General features: G+C 39.9%; 1 protein-coding gene across 1 annotated transcript in view; it reads right to left on the reverse strand.

Moving 5' to 3' along the window:
* slc6a5 (solute carrier family 6 member 5) overlaps positions 1-24,786 on the reverse strand; it is a 33,090-nt gene extending 8,304 nt beyond the window's left edge. Inside the window, exons 1-9 of the mRNA XM_053634987.1 lie at positions 23,613-24,786; positions 17,892-18,038; positions 17,446-17,577; positions 15,969-16,151; positions 14,301-14,448; positions 13,975-14,107; positions 12,126-12,260; positions 11,060-11,163; positions 1,203-1,327 (exon numbers count right to left, since the gene is read on the reverse strand). Coding sequence (XP_053490962.1) covers positions 1,203-1,327; positions 11,060-11,163; positions 12,126-12,260; positions 13,975-14,107; positions 14,301-14,448; positions 15,969-16,151; positions 17,446-17,577; positions 17,892-18,038; positions 23,613-23,952 — 1,447 coding nt within the window. The 5' untranslated portion in view covers positions 23,953-24,786. The remainder of the gene's footprint in view (positions 1-1,202; positions 1,328-11,059; positions 11,164-12,125; positions 12,261-13,974; positions 14,108-14,300; positions 14,449-15,968; positions 16,152-17,445; positions 17,578-17,891; positions 18,039-23,612) is intronic.
* Positions 24,787-25,504: the final 718 nt, after the last annotated feature.

Here is a 25,504-nt window from a genome sequence, read left to right on the forward strand (position 1 = left end):
GAGGCAGTCAGGTTTTCATTTAATATCTGTTGATATTTGATAGAGCCCATGATGCCATGTATCCTAATAAAATGTCCAGGTCCTCTGGCAGAAAAACAGCCCGAAAACATTAAAGAGCCACCACCATATTTAACCGTGGGCATGAGGTAATTTCCCATATGTCTACCTCTCTGTGTGCTCCAAAACCACCTCTGGTGTTTATTACCAAAAAGCTCTATTTTGGTTTCATCTGACCATAGAACCCGATCCCATTTGAAGTTCCAGTAGTGTCTGGAAACTGAAGACGCTCGAGTTTGTTTTTGGATGAGAGTAGAGGCTTTTTTCTTGAAACCCTTCCAAACAACTTGTGGTGATGTAGGTGACTTCAGATTGTAGTTTTGGAGACTTTCTGAGTCTCAACTAACCAAGACACAACTAACTTCTGCAATTCTCCAGCTGTGATCCTTGGTGATTTTTTGGCCACTCAAACCGTCCTCTTCACAGTGTGTTGAGACGATATAGACACTCGTCCAATTCCAGGTTGATTCATAACATTTCCAGTTGACTGGAACTTCTTAATAATTTCCCTGATGGTGGAAAGGGGCATTTTCAATGCTTGTGCTATTTTCTTATAGACACTTCCCATTTTGTGAAGCTCAACAACCTTTTGCTGTACATCCCAACTATATTTCTTGGTCTTACCCATTGTCATAAATGACTAAGGGAATTTGGCCTGTGTGTTACCTCATATTTATACTACTGTGAAACAGGTAGTCACGGTTGAACAATTTCCTGTTCCTAGTCACCCAGGTCTACCAAATAAAAATGTAAAATATCAATGGGAATATACTGAAAATTTTAAATATTTTTCTCATATGAATTCACAGGGGTCCAAATAATTCTTGCGCACCTATATTTAACAAAGATATTTTTGATAAACCTGTATTTTGTTTGCAATTGCTTGATATCCATGAGGGCAGAGTATTTTTGTGAATTTTTTTTAACAAAATATCAAAAAGTTAAACAATAAAGAAAATTTTTCACAGCCTTGTTTTCTCATATTTACCAAGGGTGCCAATATTAGTGGAGGGCGCTGTAATTGTTAATCTGAGATTAACATTATTTGTTAGCTGTATGTAGTTCACAACACAAAACTACAGAAAAATGTTTGCATTATTTTTTCGATGTTTTTCCCCCACTAAACTATCCCTTTATTGACCTACCTTCATCTGCCACTTTCTCGATCGGCACCTTAAGCTCATGAGCCATGAAGCCAATGACAGAGAAAATCACAAAACCAGCAAAAATACTGGTAGCGCTGTTTGTACACGTCACTATTATAGTGTCCCTGTTGGGGGAAAAATAAGGATCTATAAGACAAAATGTAATTTTATAAAGCACTTTCCAGAGCTCAAGTCTGTAAAATAATCACAAACGTTATACAAGCATCTCAAGGCAGATGAACAAAGCTTTTGGAACAAACATCAGCAAGTGCTATGTGTGGCAACAAAACCTGATGTGGTACAGAACAAAACCTACAATCAACATCAAAATTATCACACTCACTGATTTCAACTGATTTCAACATGACATTTTGATGGTCCTTAATTTTGTTGCTCCACTTTTGTGCTTCTTGATAATGTTTTTTGTTGTATTCGTATGTTACATGTATAGTAGATTATGCAACATATATAAGTATTTATTCCAAATTTTCTTCTGCTGTGTATTCAAATCAATAATTTATCACATAAGGGCAGAGGCCTTATTCCCCCACTTTGTGCAAGTATCTACATGAAACATACTTGTCTTATATTGTGTTTGTTTTGGGGGTTTTTTGTGTGCTTTTTTAAGTGCTCAATAAAAGTACTAGTTGATTAAACCCTGAGAATAGACTCACGGCATGGTATTGGAAATACCTATACGATTTGTGTGAGTGTGCAAGGCCTTTGCTGAGATACAGCCTCGCTTCCTATTTGGCAGCTTCGCTGGCAGATTTGTTGGCACATTACAGTACATTACAGGCAAACCGTTTGGAATCTCAACATTCTCTTGATAACTTTTTTCCAGGTTGGTCTGATGATTCGTTGGCCCCTTATGGACAAACCATTTGGAGTATTCAAAATTCTTTTGATAATTTTTGTGAAGCTTACTCTGAAGATGATGTGTGCAAATTTGAACAAAATTTGTAGGGGTAGTAGCAAAAAAAAAAAGTTTTTGACAAAAAAAAAGGTTTTGACAAAATCCAAGATGGCAGAAAATCTAATTAGGAAGAAATTGATGGCATAGGGTTCATGCCTTGAAACCTGTCTCAACACAGGGAATTCAGGGATGCCTGGCTTTTAAATTTTGGACATAAGGTTCATGTTCAAGTTATGACCATAGACATTACTTCCAAATTAGGCCCAAATATGACCATATGGTGGCGCTAGAGCATTGGCCACACTTAGCCCAAATTTGGTCAGAATGTTCTTTAGACCCTCTCCAATTAGTGTGTTAAATTTCACAACTTTTTACCGGATGGTTCTATGGGCTGCCATAGACACCCTAGCCACAAGAAGAAGCAGAAGAACAATAATAAGAAAAGGTATAATAATAATAAGGTGCCTACACGCCTTCAGTACCTGGCCCCCTAATAAGAAAAGGAGAATAAAAACAGGGTGCCCACTAATAATAATAATAATAATAATAATAATAATAATAATAATAATAATAATAATATGTGTAATGTATATACTGTATGTGACAGCCTGGGAAAACCCATCTTGTGTCTCTATGGTTCTATTATACCTCTCCTAAACACCAGGGCTAGTGAGAATCACCTACATACACATACTGAAACCTTCTGTTGATAGACCTCTGTCATTTCCTTTATTATTCTGCATTGCTTCAGTGAGTGAATTTTGTACTTTTTGGAAACATTCATACACATTAGGCATACGCATTAGCATAACCGTTCTGTTGCTCAAAAGGTACTCATCTCTCAGTCTGAGCCTGCGCACAGAGTTTTTCACATGGTCCACCATCTGGCCAACTGTTGGCCTATGAAAACATTAGCATGGTTGAGTGTTCTCCCTCACCCTACCTCATTCTCCACCACTGAGCTTGTAAAGTTAACCAGACACCCCTAAAATGCAAAGGGCAGAGTTTGGCTTCCCTCTTTTCCCAATTTCTCTGCTAAGTGGGGCCTCCCTGGGGGCCTCCATCCTTCATTCAGCTTAGCCCCACAGCCTCCACAATCCTCAATATAGATTTCTCTCAATATACTGGCTACTGTTGAGCATGACTGCTACTGCTCTAACTTCCCCACACCCATTAGACCAACCAACTGCCCTGTTAGCATATTGAAACATTGTTCATAGTTAGTTTACTACATTAGCTGGAATGGCATTTCCAATGATAAATCCTCTTTCTCTTCATTGAGGCATTTTCCCTCCCTCTGTAATTCATTTATCACCTCTGATATGCCCTGTCATCCAAAAACTAGCAGGCCCATGGCTATATTCTGCTAGCATGTTCAAGGGTTTTTTGTCTTCTGACATAGCACATGGTTCTCATGGTTGCCCACCAAGTTAGCTGGTTTACACTAGACACAGCTATGGCTCGAAGTGAATAACAAGCCATACTACAGGATTTGTGCACGTGCAGCGAATGCCTAAGTTCCCTGGAAGCCAAGGGTGAACACCAGCTATGTGTCTGCTGTCTTGGCACTGACTATCTTAGAGATGCAGTCTCTGCAATTGGAAGTCCCATACACTGACTGCACAGTGATGCCTATGTTGACTCTGCACCCCTGGCTAGCAGATATAGACCTTGACTTGGAGTCAAATCTGACCAAAACATCTATAAATATCAAAGACCGGTAAGCTAAGTAAGAAGCCAAGAAACAATCAGAATCTTTTTCTAGGATTGTGACTGAGCGAGCATCAGACATTACCCACTTGAACCATTTATCCTGGAAAGGAAGCCATGCAAAGCAAAAAAAAAATCTTTTAACCTTCAGCAGGGTCCTCCTGTATAGCAAAACAACAGTTGAAAGTTACAGGGAAAATATTGCTTACTGGAAAGTGACCACATTAGGCCAGCATTCTAATGATAGTATTGTACGGACAAACTTTAGCTCCACCATCAACCCCAGCAGTTTGGGGGCACACCACACAGTTTACTTTGAAGTTGAAAAGAAGGATGGTGGTTTCCATCTGATTCCAGATTTGAGGTTGCTGAAATGGGGTTTTTTTAAAGCCTTTCTATTTTGCATGTTAAGGGTACCGGATGTTATTCAGACCATGTAGCCCCAGAACACATTCACATAAGTAGATCTGAGCATTAGATGTTTTCATGTTTCATTCATTGTGGAGCACAGATGTTTTTGGAGAGTTGCTTTCCAAGTACATTCAAGTACATCCAAGATTTGCTTTCCAAGGCATTCCTCCTACTCTTTAGCCTCTTTTTAGCAATAAGGGTGTTATAAAGATGCCTGCACTCAACCTAGTCATCTCTGATAGCCAGAGACATAAGAATACTGCCATATTTGGATGAGTGGCTGCTATGTGCCCCCACCAGGAAGCAGGTCATCCAGGACACATCCACCCTGCTCACACACATTATGGTGGTCGATTTTGTATTAATTTAGTAATAAGTGTTCCTAATGTCAAAACAGACCACACAATTAATTACCGTGAAGCTAGAATGCTGGCCATCCTGTCAACCAATATTTGACAGATATTACAAGACGCTTACTAATACTGGGATTCAGGCAGGTTGCTATGTGTGGTACCAGTTCATACTGAAGATGACAGGAGTAACCACAGCTGCAATAGTCCCCTTGGGCCCATTGGAATTCAGTCACTTTTAAAAGTGTAATCTCATTAGGGGGGACACAAGCTCTAACTTGCTGGAAATGCACAGCCTTTCTAACAAAGAGGTCTGTCTTGGAGCAGTACCTCATCAGAGAGAAATTAACCATGGACACGATTGCCTCCCTTACTAGCTGGGGGGCAATGTGGTGCCACAGAGGCACAAGATGTATGTGGAGACACGTTATGAGAAAAGAACACACCAACCAGCTGAGAGGGGTGTATCTAGCCCTTAGATTCTTCTTACTGGTTCTGAGACACTCCATCTGCTGGACCGTTTGAAAAATATAGTGATGGTCAGATACATCAATTACCAGGGTAGCACAAAATTGGATGGTGCTTTTCACCTTACATGAAGGTCAGCCACAAATTAGCCCCACAGAGAACCTCACTTGCCAGTGGTGCAGTGGACCACTGTCGAGACAGCTCATGTGCCCGTATAAGTGTCTTCTGCCCCAGAAGTGGTGTCCAAGCTCTGTGAAATATTTGGCAGGGTGCAGGTGGGCCAAATACATTCACAGTGGTTCTCCCTGGCAGAGCTACACTGGCCCACAGCTGACCTTACTGTCCACTGTACCCATTTCACTTCTACAACTGATTCTGCCCACAGTGCACCGAATTCAGCTATCAGATCACAGACTCCCGCTTGTAACACCAAAGAGGCCTTCAAGGCCTTGGTTTCCATTGCTGCTCTCTGATGGAATGCCTTGGCAGATTCCTTCCCGAATAAATATCGTCATGGGAAAAAGAAAGTACACCCTCCCCAACAAAAAACACTGTTAGTGGAAATTGTTTCCATCTGAGAGCATACAAGGCTACATGTACTAGGGTCTCGTGCATTCAGATGTGTCTCTTGAACTGCTGGGTTGCAATACCCTCAACCTTCACTCCAAGGGGCCAAACCACAGGCACAGGTAACCTGGCCAAAGGTGCTAAATCTTTCTGTCTATTGGAACAATATACAGTCGATGAAATAAGATCATCTCAATAGGGTTGAGGTCTGCACTTGGCCATTCCAACACTTTCATTTTTGTATTCTTTAACCATTCAGATGTTGGTTTGCTGATTTGATTAAGCTGCTGGAAGGATGAACTCACATTTGAAATGGTGTTTTATGTTGTCACCTGAGGTTATTTGTTTGTTTGTAGAAGTTAGGGTTTAGGGTTAGGGCTAGGGTGAACCACTCAATTGTTATTTAGGTGATAAATAAAAACATAGACTTGAAGGAGGATGTACTTTCTTTTTCCCATGACTGTATATTGTTCTAATAGACAGAAAGATTTAGCACCCTTGGCCAGCTTACCTGTGCCTGTGGTTTGCCCCTTGGATTGTGAGAGCAGGTTGAGGATACTGCAACTCAGCAGTTCAAGACACACTCCTGAATGTAAGGTCCTGAATGTACATCACCATGTATAGCATCTTGTTTGTCACAGTTTTCAGAAGAGAGCAAGCAGCCTGGTCTGTCACACTCTACCAAGAGACCAACATAGGATCTGATCCTTATACAGGAGTCCTTCTAGCTGTATACCCAAGAGAGCCTATGGAGGTTGCAGTATGGGAATGAGTATCTCTAAAGACTAGCTTTTTCTAGCAATCATTTTATCCAAAAGAGTGGGAGAACAACATGTGATGGCCTTGGTGCATTGGTGGTCAGATGAGCCCACAGTGACTTTATGGATGAGTGAGCCAGTGACTATAATCCAGAAAGTATTGAATTGAGAAAAACCTTGCAGCAATCCCATTTATCAAGGTAAGAGAGTTTTATTTGAAACAGTGAGTGGAACATAAATTACATGATATTCTAGCATATTTGCTATCATAGTGTTAAGAAACATCTGTGCTTGATCATTTTCCCTGGCCTCTTTCTGAGAAAGTAGATGGTTCCTGGCCATGTTTAGTGATGAAAACGTCTGGGTTTCGCATGTAACCCTGTTCCCTGAGAAGGGAACGAGACGTTGCATTTAGCATAACACTACGGGAGCGCCCTTGTGTGTGACCGGCATCTGAAGCTTGTGTAAAATCATACCTATTTATAGGCCTGCCGTGATCAGGTGACAATTAAGCGAGTCACGTGATACATATATGGCACCTGTGAACCGCGCCGTCAGCCTCTATTATCTGAAGCAAAGACGCAATTCACAGGCCTTCAGTATGACAAAGCTACGCAACGTCTCGTTCCCTTCTCATGGAACAGGGTTACATGCGTAACCCAGATGTTCCCTTTCAAAAGGAACTCTACGTTCCGTTTAGCATAACACTATGGGAATGAGAACACCCACTCCGTCATACCGAGGGTAAGGCCTGTTGAAAAAGACCCAAGCCCGAGGGTCACTGCAAGACACTCGAGCCCGGGGCAGAATGAATATCCAGGCTGTAATATTGAATGAATGTGTGTGGCGTAGACCACCCTGCAGCAGCACACACATCCTGTAAGGATACCCAGTTGGACAAAGCCTTAGAGGAGGCGACGCCCCTAGTGGAATGAGCCCTTATGCCCAGAGGTGTAGCCAGACCGCGCGCCACATAAGCGATAGAGATTGCTTCCACTATCTAATTAGAGATGTGCTGCTTTGACCCAGCATCACCTCTATTGTCGCCGCCAAGCAGACCAGCAGCTGCTCCAACTTACGCCACTGGCCGGAGCAGTGGACGTAAGTACAGAGAGCCCTTACTGGACACAGCAGGTGCATTCTCTCTTGTTTCAGTGTGAGGAACGGAGGAGGGCAGAAAGCCTGCAACACCACAGGGTGGGCAGCAGATGGAATATACTTTAGGAATATAATCTGGCCTAGGATTCAGGAAGGCCTTGGCTAATCCAGGTGTAAAGTCAAGGCAGGAAGGTGCAACAGAGAGAGCTTGTAGATCTCCTACTCGCTTGACAGATGTCAGGGCCAGCAGAAGAGCTACCTTTAGAGTCAGAAGCTTCTCAGAGGCTGACTCTAAGAGCTCAAATGGTGCACCTGACAGACCTTCCAAGACCAGAGAAAGGTCCCAGAAAGTTATGCGCAGCCTGCAGATGGGCCTCAGCCGCCTGACACCACGCATAAACCTCGAAGTTAGAGGATGTTGCACCACAGAGGCTCCATCAACAGGGGCGTGATTGGCCGAAATGGCGGCCACGTAAACCCTGATTGTAGAAGGAGCCCACCCCACTGAGAAACGTTCTTGTAAGAACTCCAGGACTGTAGCTATTGCGCAGTTCACTGGGTCTAGCTGGCGTTCCTCACACCACAAGACAAAAAGCCACCACTTGAGCGTATGCAATTTCCTCATGGATGGTGCTCTAGGTAGGGTTCAATATGGTCTCTACAACCTCAGTTGTAGACTTTCTTGGCAAACTCTGGAACTTGTGTTCGCCAAGACAGACTATGTCTGCTGCTAGTAGCACCTTATTGGCCAGCTCGAATATGGTTCTCAGAGATAATATCCCTGCTAGATGGCACTCCTTGGAAGATTCCCATCTGCAGGGACCTACTGTCAGAGCGATCAGGGGAAAAGCGTACAGATGTGACCTCTGCCACATGTGCACCATGGCGTCCAGACCTACTTGTGCTGGAGGATTGAGGGCGAACCACAGTGGGCAGTGTGTTGTCTCCTCAGAGGCGAACACATGCAGTGCCTCTTGGCCAAACCTCTGCTATATGGACTCCACCACTTGTGGATGGAGCCACCAATCCCTGGGCCTCAGCCCCTGCCTCAACAGGATGCCTGCCCCCACATTCCAGTTGCCCAGAGTGTAGACTGCACTCACTGACAAAACTTTCCCTCTGCCCAGAGAAGAATTAGTTGCGCCTGCCTGAACAGGGACATAATCCTCCCTGGTGGTCAATATATGAGACCACCGCTGTGTTGTCTATAAACACATGGTGACCTCTCAATTGACGTTGGCTGCTGCTGCCATAAGCTCCTTATATCCTTATATCCTTATAAGCTCCAATATCCTTATAACCCCTAGAAAACTTGTCCACTGCACTGGAGAAAGCATACTTTTCTGAGGTTCAACCTGAGGCCCAAGTTCTTCATGTGGGTCAGAACAACATCTCGATGTTGAACCGCCTGTTCCCTGGATCGTGCTAGAATTAACCAGTCGCCCAGATAGATCAGTACACCGATGCCCTGGAGTTACAATGGAGCCAGAATGGCATCCATGCACTTTGTGAAGGTGTGAGGGGATAAAGCTAGCCCGAAGTGAAGAACCCGATCTTGACTATGTGGAAATATGCACCTTTTAGATCTATCGTCACAAACCAGTCCTCAAGCTCAATCTGTGGAACAATAAGTTTGGGCATCAGCATCTTGAACCTGTATGTCCAAAGAGTATAGTTCAGATGACACAGGTCTAAAATTGGCCGCATACTCCTCTATTTTTTGCGGACCAGGAAATAACGGCTGTAAAAACCTCCCTCCCTCAGGGAACTGGGTACATGTTCTATGGCCCCTTTGTCCAAGAGGGATCTTACTTCCTGTGCTAATGTTGGGCTCTGGTCTGTGCTGACTACTTTGGTGAGAACACCTCTGAACCGGGGGGGGTCGAGCTCTAAACTGGACCCGGTAACCCTTTTCTGCGGTAGACAGAACCCATGGAGACACATTTGGCAGTAGTTTCCACGCTGCCAAATGGTCTTTTAGTGACGTTAACTATTCCACATTCTATAGGAGGGAAAGCACAGATTTCCATTGCCCTGTGACAGCTCACTGACCAGAAAACACTGAAAACTTCGGACAGCCTTGGCTAGGGGAGGCCCTACAGTAGCACTGGGGGCTAACTGCTCTAAAAACCTCACGTCCCTTAATACGTCCCTCCATGGCCTCTCAGGACCACTCTACTTTGTCTGTTTGGCCTTTATGACCATTCAGGGAAGGAACTGGCTGAATGCCGCCGTATGTTGAGCTCACTCAGCAGGTCTGCTTGGTTGGCCTGCAACACTGTCATTGTCTGCAGTGACCCACAAGCAAGACTACTACTGCATAGGCCTTGCCCACCAATGCCATGCTGGCCCCCTAAATTACCTGCTGTTGATGGAGAGAGGTAGCTCGCAAGCGCCTCCTCCACCTTCAGCATAGCTAAACAGCCATGCCGTTCATCCCCCACAATGGCCAAATAATCCACCATCGTGGGGTTATAAATGCATGGTCTTCCCCCAGAAGCCTGATATTTTGTCAAGCACTTCTGGAAGAAAGGGGAGTTTTCTGCAGTGTGAAGGATTTACTTTCACTGTGGAGAAAAAAGCTCATCCAGCCTTAGTAATCATTTCAAGCAGCTCTTTATATGCTGCTCTCAGTTTTTAGTACACCCTTCTGGCTCCTCGGAGTCAGAGAGGATTTATTACTATTATTTTTGTGTCTGTGTGTGTTTTGGTTTTTTGTTTTTTTTCCCTTTCCATAGCGGAAGGAGGAGTTGCGACGCGAGCTCCAAAATCCAGCGGAGAGCCGGACCTGGAAGACAGAGCAAGATATAGAGCAGCGCTCGTCTCTGGCTCCTCTTCCGGATCCATAAGAGATCCCCCAAGACCTGAGATGGCTAGCTGCCTCGGCAGCGGCCGGCCCAGATCCGTGAGGCTCTGAAACCCAACTTGCTTCATCTTCTGAGAAGAGAAGAGTCACGAGCGGAGCTGCCTAATGTAGGAGTTACAATGTGCAGTCTGACCTCTCGAGGGTTGTCATCGCATGCTCCATCCCTAAACACTTCACACAGAAAGTGTGCACTATTCCCCGTGATGAAACAGGAGCGAGGCATAACACACTTCCTGAATTCTCTCACTCATATTTTTCTCTCTCGCTCATTCCTTTTTTTTCAGAGATTTTGAGAAAAGATAGAGAGGAAATGAAGCATGTTTTTGTTTCTTTACACAACAATCGACATGTAGTCTCGCTGAAGTTAATAAGGCTGATGGCGCGGTTCACAGGTGTCATATGTATATCGCGCGATGCGCTTAATTGCCACGTCACCTGATCATGGCAGGCCTATAAATAGGTATGATTTTACACAAGCTTCAGATGCCGGTCGTGTGCAAGGGTGCTCCGATAGTGTTATGCATTATTTTACTTCAGTTGTCTTGTTTTTTCCATTAATTGAAACAGCTATACAAAAATTACTTCAGTCTTAATAGACTGCAGATCCAAAATAATATATATTGTGGGCTGAAATTAACCAATTAAAAAATGAATTGGTAAATGAATCAATAATTCAATAAATTTATTGATTTAAATTCATCAATAACGCTTACCGATAACAGTTGTTATGAAATTTATTGTATGAGGAGAGAGTGATTAACCCTCCCCATGCTGCAGATAGGGAGAAGAAGATCTGAGTCGCAGCATCCTTCCATACCTGAGAGAGAACAAAAGAGAGAGAGAGAGGGACAGAGAGAGAGAGAGAGAGAGAGAGAGAGAGAGATGCAGGAAAAAAAAAACACAGTGCACATAATAAAATTAATAATATTACAACCTCAATTCCGAAAAAGTTGGGACGCTGTGTAAAATGTAAATAAAAACAGAATGCAATGATTTGCAAATCTTATAAACCCGTATGTTATTCATAATAGAACATAGAAAACATATCAAATGTTTAAACTGAGGAAATGTACTGTTTTAAGAAAATAAATAAGGTCATTTTGAATTTAATGGTCAAAAAAACGTTGGGACAGGGGCAACAAAAGGCTGGAAAAGTAATTGTTACTAAAAAGAAAATCTAAATAAGATCGTTACATGTCTCCCAGAAGACAAAATACTGGCAATTTACACCTATCATCCTGTTCAAAAGTTTGCACCCCCCTGGCTCTTAATGTATTGTCTTGCCTTCTTGAGCATCAGTGAACGTTTGCATCTTTTATAATAGCCGTGTACGAGTCCCTCAGTCATCCTCAGTGTGAAAAGATGGATCTCAACATCATATAGCTGCTGATGGAAAGGGCTCAAATATGCAGAAGATGCTGGAAAAGTAAAGAATGTGCAGGACCTGGAGGATATTTCTGAAGAATAGCGGGCAGTTTAACTGCTCAGGACAAAACAGTTGTGGATCATCCAGGTAACAACACACAGTATTACGAATCAAGCATGTGTAAACTTTTGAACGGGATATTTTTTATAAATTCAGCTATTATCTTGTCTTGTGGACTATATGTAAACATCTGTTATGTGAAATATCGTATTCAGGACAGAACTAAATAAAAAACAACATAGGATTTTTATGATCCGTCTTATTTTGATAACATTATTAATATTTTAGCAGATTCTGCAAGGGGTATGCAAACGTTTTGGGCACAACTGTATGTACATCAGTCTGTGGCTTACTTTGGCATCATTGAGTTTTTCCCATTTCGGCGTAATGAAGTAAAGAATCCCGGATCCTGCTCCAGGCAGTGTCACACCACGGATCAACAAAATCACCAAAACCACGTAAGGAAAGGTGGCTGTGAAATACACCACCTGTAAAATAACAAAGAATCACAGAAAGAAAGAAAAAAACGCTGAAAATGTTTAATAATGACCTATTCCCGTTTAGAAATCAACAGATGAGAAGAGGAAGCTCTTTGTTTATCAAACATATACATACTCCTCCATTATTATTCACATATCTCTTATATATAACTTTTTATCTATATGAGAGCTGTGAAACTGAAATCTAGACTGACCCTTTCTTTTTTTTACTTTTTAATTGTTGCTATATCGTGCCAATAATTACCTAGCATTCACTCAATTCAAACGAACGGATCGTTTTTTTTATTATTTCAGCTCACTTTTAGTGATAAGTTGTAATAAAGTGAGTCTGCCAAGCGTTAGTGTTTTTTTTTCTTTTTATTTCACTGCACGTTATGTACTGTGTATAATTGTGCATGTGACAAATAAACATCTTGAATCTTGAATATAATGCTGACACAACATTCCTAACATCGCCTTAAAGAAAATAATATTCCAGAGCCCCAGAATGTCCTCTTAACACAATATTCATTTAACACAACATTGCCTCAATACAGTTGCAGTGGGACCTGGAACCTATTTCGGGAACTAGGGACGCTGGAGGTGATGGAGGTGGGGGCATATCCTGAATGGGATGTCAATACATCACTGGGCACTGTGTACGCACACGTTCATACACTTGTTCACGAATAGGGTAATTTATTGTAGTAAATCCAAATACTTGCATGTTTTTTGGGAGGAAACTGGAGGTAACCCATACAGACATGGGGAGATCATGCACAAAAACTCCACACAGGCAGAGCTCAGGATCAAGCTGGGGACCCGACTTACATCAATTTGGGCAAAATAACAACACTCTATATATATATATATATATATATATATATATATATATATATATATATATATATATATATATATATATAGTGAGTATATAAAAATGAGTATATACAATGGGTTACAAGCAAATAACAACAAAACACCAACAAATAAGCAGCAGAGTTTTCTTATGTAATGGCTGAGATGCTAAGAGCAGTGTATCACACCTGCTTGTCCTAATGTTCTAATATTGCCATAGGACACTATGTTCCCAAACTCCTATAGCCTATTAGACGAGCACTGACTTCTTTTTTTTTTTTTTTTTTTTTTTTTTTTGGTTAAACAGAAAACAAAAATAAGTCTGTGCCTTCATTAGCAGGTTTAAATTGAACTGCATTCAAATATTTTTGATATTCGTCAAATTTCAACATATTTCAACCATAGAAGTCAGTCACTGCAGTGACACCTAACGGACACATGGGGGCAGTATACACCTTTAGTGTCTGCATTACAAATCGAAACTCTGGCTAAATGCAAATTTCACAGTACTGAAAACTGCCTGTAAAGAGAAAGCAATTCATTATCAATGACTACGTTTACATGGACAGCAGTAATCTAATTATTGACCTTACTCTGATTAAGATAATAATGTGATTAAGGTGTTTACATGTCTGTAATACACGTCCATAATGTGACTAAAACAGGAATACTCCACCTGTCTTAATTCGATTAGAGCTTAATTCGATTAGAGCTTAATTAGATTAAGGTAATTAAAAATTGCTGTTTACATGGTAGTTTCTTAATCAAAGTATGGTCTTAATCGGGTTAAGAGTGGATTATTGTTGTCCATGTAAACGCACTGGATGAAGACTGGTTGTAGTTATAAAGAGAATTAATTAGTTACCTTGCCTGATGACTTGATTCCTTTAGCCAGGGAAGCATACACAATGAGCCATGCCAGAAAAAGACAAGCGGCCAAGGGCCAGCGGATATCTCCTGGATACTCAATCCCTTTGGAAATGTGCAACACATTATATCTAATAAGAGAGAAATGCAAAGGTAATTTCAGCACATTTTCTTACTTTCAGAAAAATTTCAAGGTCTGTACTACCATTCACATAATTCAAAGGATTCACATAAACATGAGTTTATTAACACTTAATTCTTTTTTTTTTTTTAACCTACAAAATAATTTGTTTTCAAATACAAAGTTGTTTAACAATCCCTCACTTGAAATATTCTTCACTGGGGCTGACATAGGTTCTGTTATCCGTTGTGATATTTAACAGCTTGCTTAAACTCCCAGCAGCATTCGCAGACAAACAAAATGTCGTGTTCTTAATGGAGGTGATGTTTCTGTCTCGAAGGATACAGGAATCTGTTACACAGGAAAAGCAGACGAATAAGAACCACCACAGAGAAATGTGGCTAAAAGAAAGCAGATGGTGGCCATTTTAATATTAGGAAGAGAAATAAAATAAAAAATATGTGTGTTGTTCAATTCTATTATACTGTATAAATCACATTTTATTTTGGAGGCAACAAAGCAATATACATAGCCTATAGGGGACATCAAAATGGAGAACACTTACCATAGCCATGTCTAGGATAATTACAAGTTGAACAATACTTCCAAAGGCCAGTTAAATGGGTCATTACTGAAGGGATTATTTCACTTAATGGTTGAGGTAAGTGGTGAAATTATTCATAAATGAAGCTCAAGTTTAAGTATGAATCATATTAACAACACATTTACTAACAGTGAAACTGTATACACACAATATACAGAAAATATAACTGTCACGTTTGTAAACGTGTAAACGTAAACTGTAAACGTTTGAAATGTACAGGAAGTAGCTGTATCCCAGAAGCTCCACAGATCTTAATCAGTCAGATCTTAATCTTTATCTTTTATAAACCTTTGTAGCAATCATCTGTTAGCTTTAAAAATGACCAAACTAAACACACAGGAAGTTAAGCTGCAAAGCTAGCAGTTTTTAAGTGCAATTCCCCAGTTTGACTCCAGATGTCGCCAATGGCGCTGATTTTGAGATTGCAGTTCTCCAAATGAACGATAGACGGCGCGCGATTCTCACTGCAGCTTCACTAAATCTGTCTAGTAAGCAGCATTTATTGCTGAATCCACCAAAACAAACTTCATCATATAACTTTTTACATTTCATTCCAACATGTTAGATAGATTTTCATTATTAATACTGATTTTCTTACACTATTAGGCTTCTTAGTACACACTCTAATGTACACAAATGACTCAAAGGATAGTTTGCAACAACAATTAAGTAGTAGACTGTTTGTGAGATTGGAAAAAAAAAAAAAGTATATGTAGTAGAAATGTAAATAATGAACCTAATCATGAAGGGCATGTGTGTGTGTGTGTGTGTGTGTGTGTGTGTGTGTGTGTGTGTGTGTGTGTAAAAAAGAGGGGAGGTGAAAAGGGGGAAGAGGTGAACAGAGAACCAAACTTCTGACTTAAAAAGACCTTTATTAGCCCTTTGTTACACAAAGAGTGTCCGTTTTTCTGTGTCCACTCTGTGTGTCTGTCTTTCCAAAAGCAAACCAGTTTAAATTAGATTAGTAAGACAATAACAATCCAGTTCTGCTGTTATGGATGGATGTGTGGCAAATTTGAGTGAAAGCGGAAATAGAAATGAAGAGAGGAAAAAATGGGAAAGGGGCATAAACAAAGGCAGAGAAAAAAACAAAAGAAAAGACTGAAACGGATAGGCGAACTAAAAGAGAGCGCAATAGTGGAATGGACAAGAAGATACATTCTGTTAAGCCGAAAAGGGGACAGACATGAATTAAACTGCATTTATTGTAAATTCACATGGAAAGAGACATATAGATTAGATAGACAGACAGACTGATGGTCCTTACCTAGCTGCAGCATGTCTTTGTCTTTGCACTCAGCTGTGTTCCATTCGTTTGTACAGTAAGACCATGGCAATAAGCCCTTCAACGAAGTGAACGAAGCGAACAGGTAGTACAGAGTCCAGCACATTATTATATTATAATATATGGCTATCAAGACTGATATAATCAACATGGCAATCCCGCAACCTAAAATAAATAAACGAGATGAGATACAGTACATTACTGACCGACAGGCAAACACAACACCGACTTACAACTGAAATTAATGCATGTTTATTTATATTAGCAACAAGAACCTCTTAGGCATGATATATTGTTATGATATATATTATGATCTTGTGAGTGTGTGTGTGTGTGTGTGTGTGTGTGTGTGTGTGCCTAATTGTCACTTGTCAAATGAATATGAGTAAACGGTATATATATATATATATATATATATATATATATATATATATATATATATATATATATATGAATGTTTAATGTAAAGGCAACAATTATAATTATGGTTGATGTTTGATATCAACTGGTGATATCATTTGGTTCCTTGTTCATTAAAGAAACTGAAGGTGTAAAAAACAGTAAAGTAAAGATATAATAAAAAGTAAAAAGTAAAGATATAATTTTTTTTTTAAATAAACTTTAAGCATTTACTGCATGGTGTTGCCTTATGACAACAATGAATTTATTTTCATAATAAAAAATTAATTTTCCAATGTAACTGGAAAAAGGGGGCTTTAACTTTGACATAACAAAAAAAATGGCATTTTACATGGGGCGGAGCAAAACTACTCAAAGAAAAAAATGTAAAGACTATCTGAGATAAGCTAACATTGATTACTTCTTGTCATTTAAACATGTTTATATTACAAGTTTGAGTATTTTTTTAATGGTAAAATGCTATTGTTGGCACTGTGGTATGCACCTTTTTTTTTTTTTTTAAATTATATTTCAAGAGAAAGAACTGAAAAGTTTCTTCACCTAAAACATGTTCGGATCTAATTTCTGTATTTATTTTGAGTGAGTAAATCCATCCACATACTTTTTTACAACTGTAATTCCTTTCTGGAAGAAATATCTTTTACATGCTTACTAAGTGGCAAAAACACCCACCCACCCCACCCTTTAAATATTTTTTTTTCATTGAAATATAGGGTTTTATATATATATATATATATATATATATATATATATATATATATATATATATATATATATATATAGTTATTATTATTATTATTATTGTTGTTGTTGTTGTTGTTGTTGTTTGTTTGTTTGTTTGTTTGTTTATTTATTTAAAACTTTTTCAAGTAATAAAAATCCATTAAAAAACCCAAACATTTTTATGTAAATGTAATAATTCATGCATTAGAGGGATAAAAGTGAAAATTATGTGTGGGTGCAAGGTTTAAAGGTGAGTTTTAATATGTAAAGATAAATATGATTTGTAATGTGTGTAAATGTAAAAGCGTAAGTTTACCTTGTAAAGCTGGAATAGCCTTCCATACAGAAACGGGTCCTTGACTGGCAAACTGGCCCAAAGAAACTTCCAGAAGGAAGATGGGAATTCCAGCAAGACTCAACATGATCAAGTATGGGATCAAAAATGCACCTGCAAATATAAAGCGCACACACACACACACACACACACACACACACACACACACACACATTTACACTAAACTAAAATCTTCAGACCACACACAACTAGCTAGTAGCATAAAGTAAATGTTTACATGCTGATACTGTAACATTCAGATTTTTGGCGTGGACATAACATTTAATAGATAAATGTAATATATGTGGGCTGCTTAGGTTTCTGCACAGACATCTAACTTTAAGCAATAATATGTTGTGAAAATGTTTTATTTCTAGCTGATTCATTTGTTAATTTTGTTGCAGTGTCCCTCTTCTTGTTTCTCTTACCTCCTCCATTTTGGAAGGCGAGATATGGAAACCTCCACACGTTTCCCAAACCCACAGCATAACCAACCATAGAGAGAATAAAATCCAGTTTATTGGACCAGTTCCCTCTCGCTTTATTCTCATCACCTTCTTCATCATCATCATCATCTTGCTCCGCCTGTAAGAGAACAGAACATACAAGTCACTATTTTCTGTTGTTGATGGTGAAACGTTTCTATCCTAATGGGAGTGGTATCTTCCACAGCACACAAGGGTTTACTCAGTGGTTTTATATGGATGATGATGATGATGATGATGATGATGTAGATCATTGTAGCACGTTGTCCTCCACAGTCTCTTAATCTCAAAGTGTTAGACAGTGCTCTCCACCACCAACATTCATTCATCTTTAGTAACTGCTTTATCCTTGTCATGGTGGTTCCAGAGCCTATCCTACGAACACTGTTCATGAGGTGGGAATACACCCTGCATGGTACACCAATCCATCCATCACAGGGTACCATGCAGACAATCCAAATTCTAGCCCGTGCGGACACAAAAAAGACACGCAAAACTCTGCACACTCAGTAGTCCGAGCTCAAGTCTGAAAAACTACTTTCGGCCATTTCAATAAAAATGTGAAAAACTTTTTCTTTTTTTTAAAATTATTTTCAAGAATATTTTCCACCAGAAAGTTGACAATTAGATTCCACAGTCAGTGAAAGGTCGGTGTTATTCACACTGATTACTCACAATCTGTAATGGGGAAGACATCACGGTTTGCAAGCACCGACTGGAACGGTATTGAGGGAAAAAAGAAAAAGCTCAATATTCTGGAGGCTCAAAAAAAACCTGGAATGATTAGCGTTCAGTGAGAGAGTTTCAATCTGGTCACAATATGTTATTGCCGTTGCCATCATTTGTCCCAGCAAGATTTTGGTTACGTGCCAAGATCCAAGGTGGTAATAAAGACGAGGTTTACAACATATGAGGCTTTGCATCCTAGGACAAAGAGCCTTATGAAACCTTATGATACCTTATTAGCCTTATGAAAGTCTGGAAGGACATTGAGAGGAACATAGAGGCCTGATTGGGGCATAGGATGGTAAATATATCCCAATTTAAGGGCAATTAAAAAGCTGATTTTCCATGCATAATTCAACCACCAGCAGGCAATTTGAATTTTTAAAACCAATCAGTGTCCAGTGAATCAGCCCTGTTACAGGGTACCAGAAAGGCTAGTAGGAGTTCTGAAGGAGATCTGCAACATCAGCAAAGGGAATAAGCAAAAAATGTAACCCGTTAAGGGCACGGTTGTTTAGTGGTTAGCACATTTGCCTCGCACATCCAGGGTTGTGGGTTTGATTCCTGTTTCTGCCCTGTGTGTGCAGAGTTTGCATTTTCTCCCTGCTTTGGGGGTTTCCTCCGAGTACTCCGGTTTTATCCCCCAGTCCAAAGACATGCGTTGATTGGCATTTCTAAATTGTCGTGAGTGTATGTGAGATTGTGCCCCACAATGGGTTGGCACCCCATCCAGGGTGTCCCCTGCCTTGTGCCCCAAGTCCCCTGGGATAGTCTCCAGGTTTCCCGTGACCCTGTGTGGGATAAGTGGTACAGAAAATGGATGGATGGATGGGGATGTAACCCCTTAAAGTCTTTGAATATTAACTCTCATTTTAGCCCATTTTACCAATGGATATTGTCACAAAGCAGCTTTACAGAAATCTTGATATGAATTTATATTTAAATTACATATCTAATATACATTAGATCAATTTACATATTATCATAAAGCAAATTTTCAGTAACAACAATGAAACCAAATAGGAACGGTACAGATAGGTGACAAGTTATTGGAAAGAATTTAATAAAGCGGTGTAGAAGCATAAGGTGTGTAGATGCTTCTAGACACTTCTAGCAGTGACCACCGTATCATGCTCTGTATCATGGATCAGAATGTTGAGCAGGTCCAGTTGACCCCAGTTTTAGCTCAAGATGGCAAGAAGAAAGATTAAGTGAAACAAAGTTCATTATTGGGGTCATATAAGTCATCCTTCACTGTATTCTCCACAAGTGGGGCCAGTGCTAAAGGTCTGAATCCCTTTCAGTGCAAAATGTGTGTCAAGTGGGTCTGTTATCCTGTTTCACACATTTTGCTGGCCTTTTTTGGGTCCACTTAGAGGGAAGAGTCACCATCAATCAATATAAAGTCATTCTGACTGATCGCATGATATAAAATTTCTATCCTAAAGAGAGTGGTCTCCTCCCTGCCTTCATCCATAGGGCACGGGGACTCATTTGCTGAAGATGAAAATAATCATCCTGTCAAAATCATATGCTGTGGCCTTCACAGGCACCAGATCTCAACACAAAACAGTGTTAAATCGTGTTCTCCACCACTATCATGAAAACACTGGTTTATCCAGGAAATATCCAGGAACATTCCAGTGGAATCCTTGCCCAGGCTTGACTTTATGTTTTTTTTATCTTGACTTTGAAAGGGCAGTGGAGGCTCAGTGGTTAAAGGCTCTGGGTTACTGATCAGAAGGTCAGGAGTTCAAACCCCAGCACTGCCAAGCTACCACTGTTGGGCCCTTGGGCAAGGCCCTTAACCCTCAATTGCTCAGTTGTATAAATGAGATAAATGTAAGTTGCTCTGGATAAGGGTGTCTACCAAATGCCATAAATGTAAAAAAAAAATAATAAAAAAAAAATTTAATGAGAGTATGGACACACCAGTAGGAGTTTAATTGATTCATGGACAGAAGTATAAACTGGCAATACAGGAAACTAGTTTTTTGAGTTACCAACTATACTGGCATCAAATCCTTATGATTTATGATCCTTATATCCTTAGGATATCCTAGTTATTCAGGATGGCTGTTTTCATCTTCTCGCTGCCTTAATTCTCAAACAGCTTGCTGATTTTGAGCATGTTATTCACTAAGGCAGACGCTAACGCTTTGGATGATACTCAAAAATCTTTACATACTATTAAAGTAAAATTGTCAATCTAGCTCTTTTAGGTCAAATGGAAATTCTGAGAGCTGATAAATTTAGATTCTGATGAACCAGACATACAGTAGACACCAGGACTAAAAACTAGACGAATAATGAACACAAAAACGAGCGCATCCAGGAAAATGATAGATATCACAGGAGAAACAGGAAAAGAACTCACAGAAGCAGTGTTGCGTATTTTGTTACGCAGATATTGCAATAAAGCCTGATTATATATCATATGGCAAAACTTTGCACAGTGACAGTAAAATAACCAGCAACAGCGTCATGGCTCTATGTGAAAATCATGCAGCTTGATGTACCAATACACACGTAGACATACTATCCAATATTGCAACATTGCAGAGCAATATGTGGCACATTTTGTGATTTAACTGCAAATCACACACTCAGCACACAATCAGCATAATCAGTCAGAGCTGCTGTTGTGTGTGTGTGTGTGTGTGTGTGTGTGTGTGTGTGTGTGTGTGTGTACAGCATATGTGTATTTCCTCTATGGAAAGACAATAGTAATTATACTGCAGTGTCACACAAGCACCGTCACAAATGGTTGGCTCCGTCCCAAACCGCAGTGCACTAAACTGCAGCACTGTAATTTGGTGTTAAACCTGCAGTGCAGTGTTAAGTCTGCTGTATGCTAGTGGCGTGCGTTATTACAGATGCATTACAATACAGTGTTTCAGACTTTAACCCAGTAGCACTACAGTAACGCAGTACAGTGTTAAAGCTTCGTATTAAAACTGCAGTGCATTCGTTTAGTGTTAAGCCTGATGTAGTGTCATGTAATAATGAGCTACGGTACAACACCGCCATGTTACAGTAGATCTTCAGTGTTTGGACTTTCATACAGTTGTGCAGTGTTGAGCTTATGGTACACTACTGCAGTGTTAAAGCTGCAGTACAGTAGTGACACTAACTGCCTCTGTGCCACCACTATTTCCAAATGCACTACATATTGTCCAGATATTCAAGAATCATAATCCCCCAAGGCTACACACACACACACACACACACACACACACACACACACACACCTTCCAGGACCTTCCACTGACATAATTATTAATGCAGATAATTAAAGCTATGTTCCACCTAGATCTAACCTCAGTAAAGGAAACCTATATAAATAAAAAAAAACTGTAAAAGCTGCTATAAATAATAAAATGGGGGGGGAAAAAAAACACACACACACAGACACAGAGAGGTGTTAAGAAAAATGTTAGTGTTTAATGTGAGATCTCAAAAACCGAGACCCGATTTTAATTCGCTGCAGAGGAACAGAATCGGTTTAAGACTGCAGGTTTAAGGTGCTAATTAATCACTGTGGGCATTAATTCAACACTGACAGAATTCATTAAACGCTACGTTGTTGTTGTTTTTTTTGAATTAATACCCTGTATTGTGCTAGAGTGACAAATTAAAAGACTAAAAGTGAGGTTCTTGTGTATACTTGCTGAGCTCAGCATTAATAGACATCATTGTTACTACCTCAACAATGTAGGCATTAATTCTCTGAACTAGGTATTAACCAGTACTACAGGAGTTAGTTCAGTACTTATATTATTGCTGTGAATTAAGACCCTTGTTCTCTCTCTCTCTCTCTCTCTCTCTCTCTCTCTCTCTCTCTCTGTCCTTTTGTTATACAGCACATACAGTATGCTGACCTCAGCAATGTAGAAATGATTGCAGCAGTAGTGTTATGACCTTAACACTTTAGGCATTCGTTTGCTATTGTAATTGCTCAATTTCACCCTAGAGGATTTCCTGCTTTGTGACTAAACACTCTATGAGATTTTTATTTTCCAAACACATGCTGAGCTCAGCAGACTGCAGGTGTGACTGATCGCCTTAACGCCGTGTTAGTGGTAGTGGTAGTGTTCGTGTTAGAGTGTTACTGAAGAAGGTTGTTATTTTAAAAGGACCCGTTTTGTATATATTCCTGTGTAGAATAAAGATTCTACACAAAGGTGAGAATTTTCTCCCCAGCACTACATATCATGTGTACAGGTGTATTTTAACCTCATTATTAGGTTGATTGTGTTGATTCAATTCTGGAGGTGATGATATGACAAATCAGATTTCTTTTTTTTTTTTTTCTTTTTTTTGCTGTGAATAACAACTCCTTACTTTACACAATCCTGAGATTCTCTGTTTTCTTTATTTTTGTTTTTTTTATGCTTGTGCACATGAGCACTTTGTTCATTCGAATTTTTTGTTCATTGAATGTCTAATGTAGATTTTTCATTCAGCATTGTATGTGTTCATCTGTTTTTGTTGTACATCCATGCTGATCTCAGCAGTACAGAATAGATTGCCAGGTGTAGCTGACTTTCCTAATTCCATCCTGTAAGTGTTAATTCAGTGTATTAAGAACTCATGCTACATTACAGCACTTGTGGTCTTGATGAATAGACTACAGGTGTAAGTGACCACCTCAACACTGCGGGTAAGTGTCACTTCGATTCTTTCTCTCTTTTTTTTTCTTTTTGTTCCATTGTTGCTGATCTCAACACTGCTGGTATTAATGTGTTAATTCTACACCGCATGATTGGTCTTGCCAGTTCATAACAGAATGTCAGGTGTAGTTTTACCACCTCTAACGCCCCTGAAGCTTTGTTCTCGCCTTACATGCTTTTAGCCCACCCCTCTCCCCCAAGAGGTTAATTCGGGCTTAATTGTCCATAAATGCCTCTCTTTTGAGTTACAAAAAGTGAATTGGACATCCACTTACCCGGTTGAGCTGAACAGACGCAGTGCCATCTGTGCCCAGAACCACCATTGCCCCCTGTTTCGCGGAGGAGGGGCAGTTATTCTGCGACATGGCTTTATCCGTTTGGGGTAAAAACGGCCCGGAGGCATCCTTATGAGGGGCAGGAACCGGGGGAGGAACGGGCGCACCGGTCGGAAACGTCCCGTACACTTTATTGGAATCTATTTCTCCGGATTTCTTTTCCGCGGGGCAGAACGTTTTGCGCTCGGTGATATCAGGGGGCAATTGAACCGCGTCCCCTGGGGCACGAGGGGCAACTCCAACCGCGCCCTCGTGCAGCTGCCTCTGCATGTCTCTCTGCTCGGAGAAATCCTGAAAAAGCACCGGAAACACCGCGTTAATGACAGTCCCGTGCACGCGCGCTCAGAGAATCCTAATGCACGTGAGAGCCAAATAACACTACAACAATTCCATAATATCCAACAAAGATCATATAATAATAATAATAATAATAATAATAATAATAATAATAATAATAATAATAATAAACCCAGGGTGCAAAAAACAAACGCTAATCGTTATGTAATAGCCTTTAAAAATTATTTATCCATTATCATGGTTTATTATTTAAGATTTTTTCGTTTTGGGCTTAATTTTTTTATTTCTCCTGAGCGTCCAAGCAGTTTGGCACGCGTAATATTATATTTTTTTTCAAATGATAAATGAATACAATTTTTTAAACCCAGTATAGGCTAAGAGGGGAAATTAAAACAAATATATAGATATATATATATATATATCTCGATCGTTTAAGATATATCTGCAATATTTTAGCTCATTTTCTGAGCACGTGCTCCTCTCGTTTCTCTTTCGCTTCTCGGTTGTTTTTTTTTTTTTTTTTTTTTACCCCTTAGCGAAAGATGCTTTAATTTTCCGCCCCATTTGCGCTGCTGTCACTCAGCACGCGCTGCGTTTTATGGGCAGCAAAAGAGCGCGAGCGCGCGGGGATCGAGGGTTCTCCTCACACACACACACACACACATACACACATACACACACACCGGCATTAATGCACCACGAAAAATGAAAGAAAGAAAAAAAAAGGAAAAAAGAAAAACCCGACAAAAAAAAAACAAAACCCTTGAGATAATTACAACACTGGAAGATCAAACGGAATCTCACTCATCACAGTGCACGCGGATTTTAAACTTCATAACTTTATTTACTATAAAGCTTTTGAACTTCTTTCAAATAATTACAACTACAAATTATATATATATATATATATATATATATATATATATATATATATATATATATATATATATATATATATATAACGAAAAAACATGTTCCTAACAGTAGCCTAAATATTCTGAGGAAAAGCAGAAGGAAAAGGCTAGCTCTTTATAAACTGGAGGAAAAAGTACTGCAAAATCTTTGCATAACAAAGTTACACATTAAATGCTATAATGCAGACTTTTTTAGGAAATAAATAATAGCTAGTATGCTCTGAGCAAGAAGAAACGAAAGAAAATAGCGCAGTGCACGCGCTCGACTCACCATGTGTGCACCAATGCAGGCGAAATGCGGAGACGGAATAAAAAATAAATAAATAATAAAGGGCCGGCCGGATGGGGAGCTGCACGCGGGCAGGCAGAAGTGAATTTGGTTTGTGCAAAGTGCAAAGCTTTCTATAAGTGTGTGGGTTTGCGTCAGTGCACAGCAAGGTGCCCTTCACCTCGTCATACATTTCCTTCAGCACCCGAGTTTGATAAATCATCAGCCTTCACGTGTGCAGTGCGCTTCTCTTTTTTGTTTTTTTTTTAAGAGGGGGAGTAGTAACTATTGTAACTGGACTTTGTTCACAGTTTGGCAAATAAACTGCTTTATATGCAAAAAC

Source organism: Ictalurus furcatus, chromosome 10, assembly GCF_023375685.1.
Source record: "Ictalurus furcatus strain D&B chromosome 10, Billie_1.0, whole genome shotgun sequence".
Taxonomy (NCBI): Eukaryota; Metazoa; Chordata; class Actinopteri; order Siluriformes; family Ictaluridae; genus Ictalurus; species Ictalurus furcatus.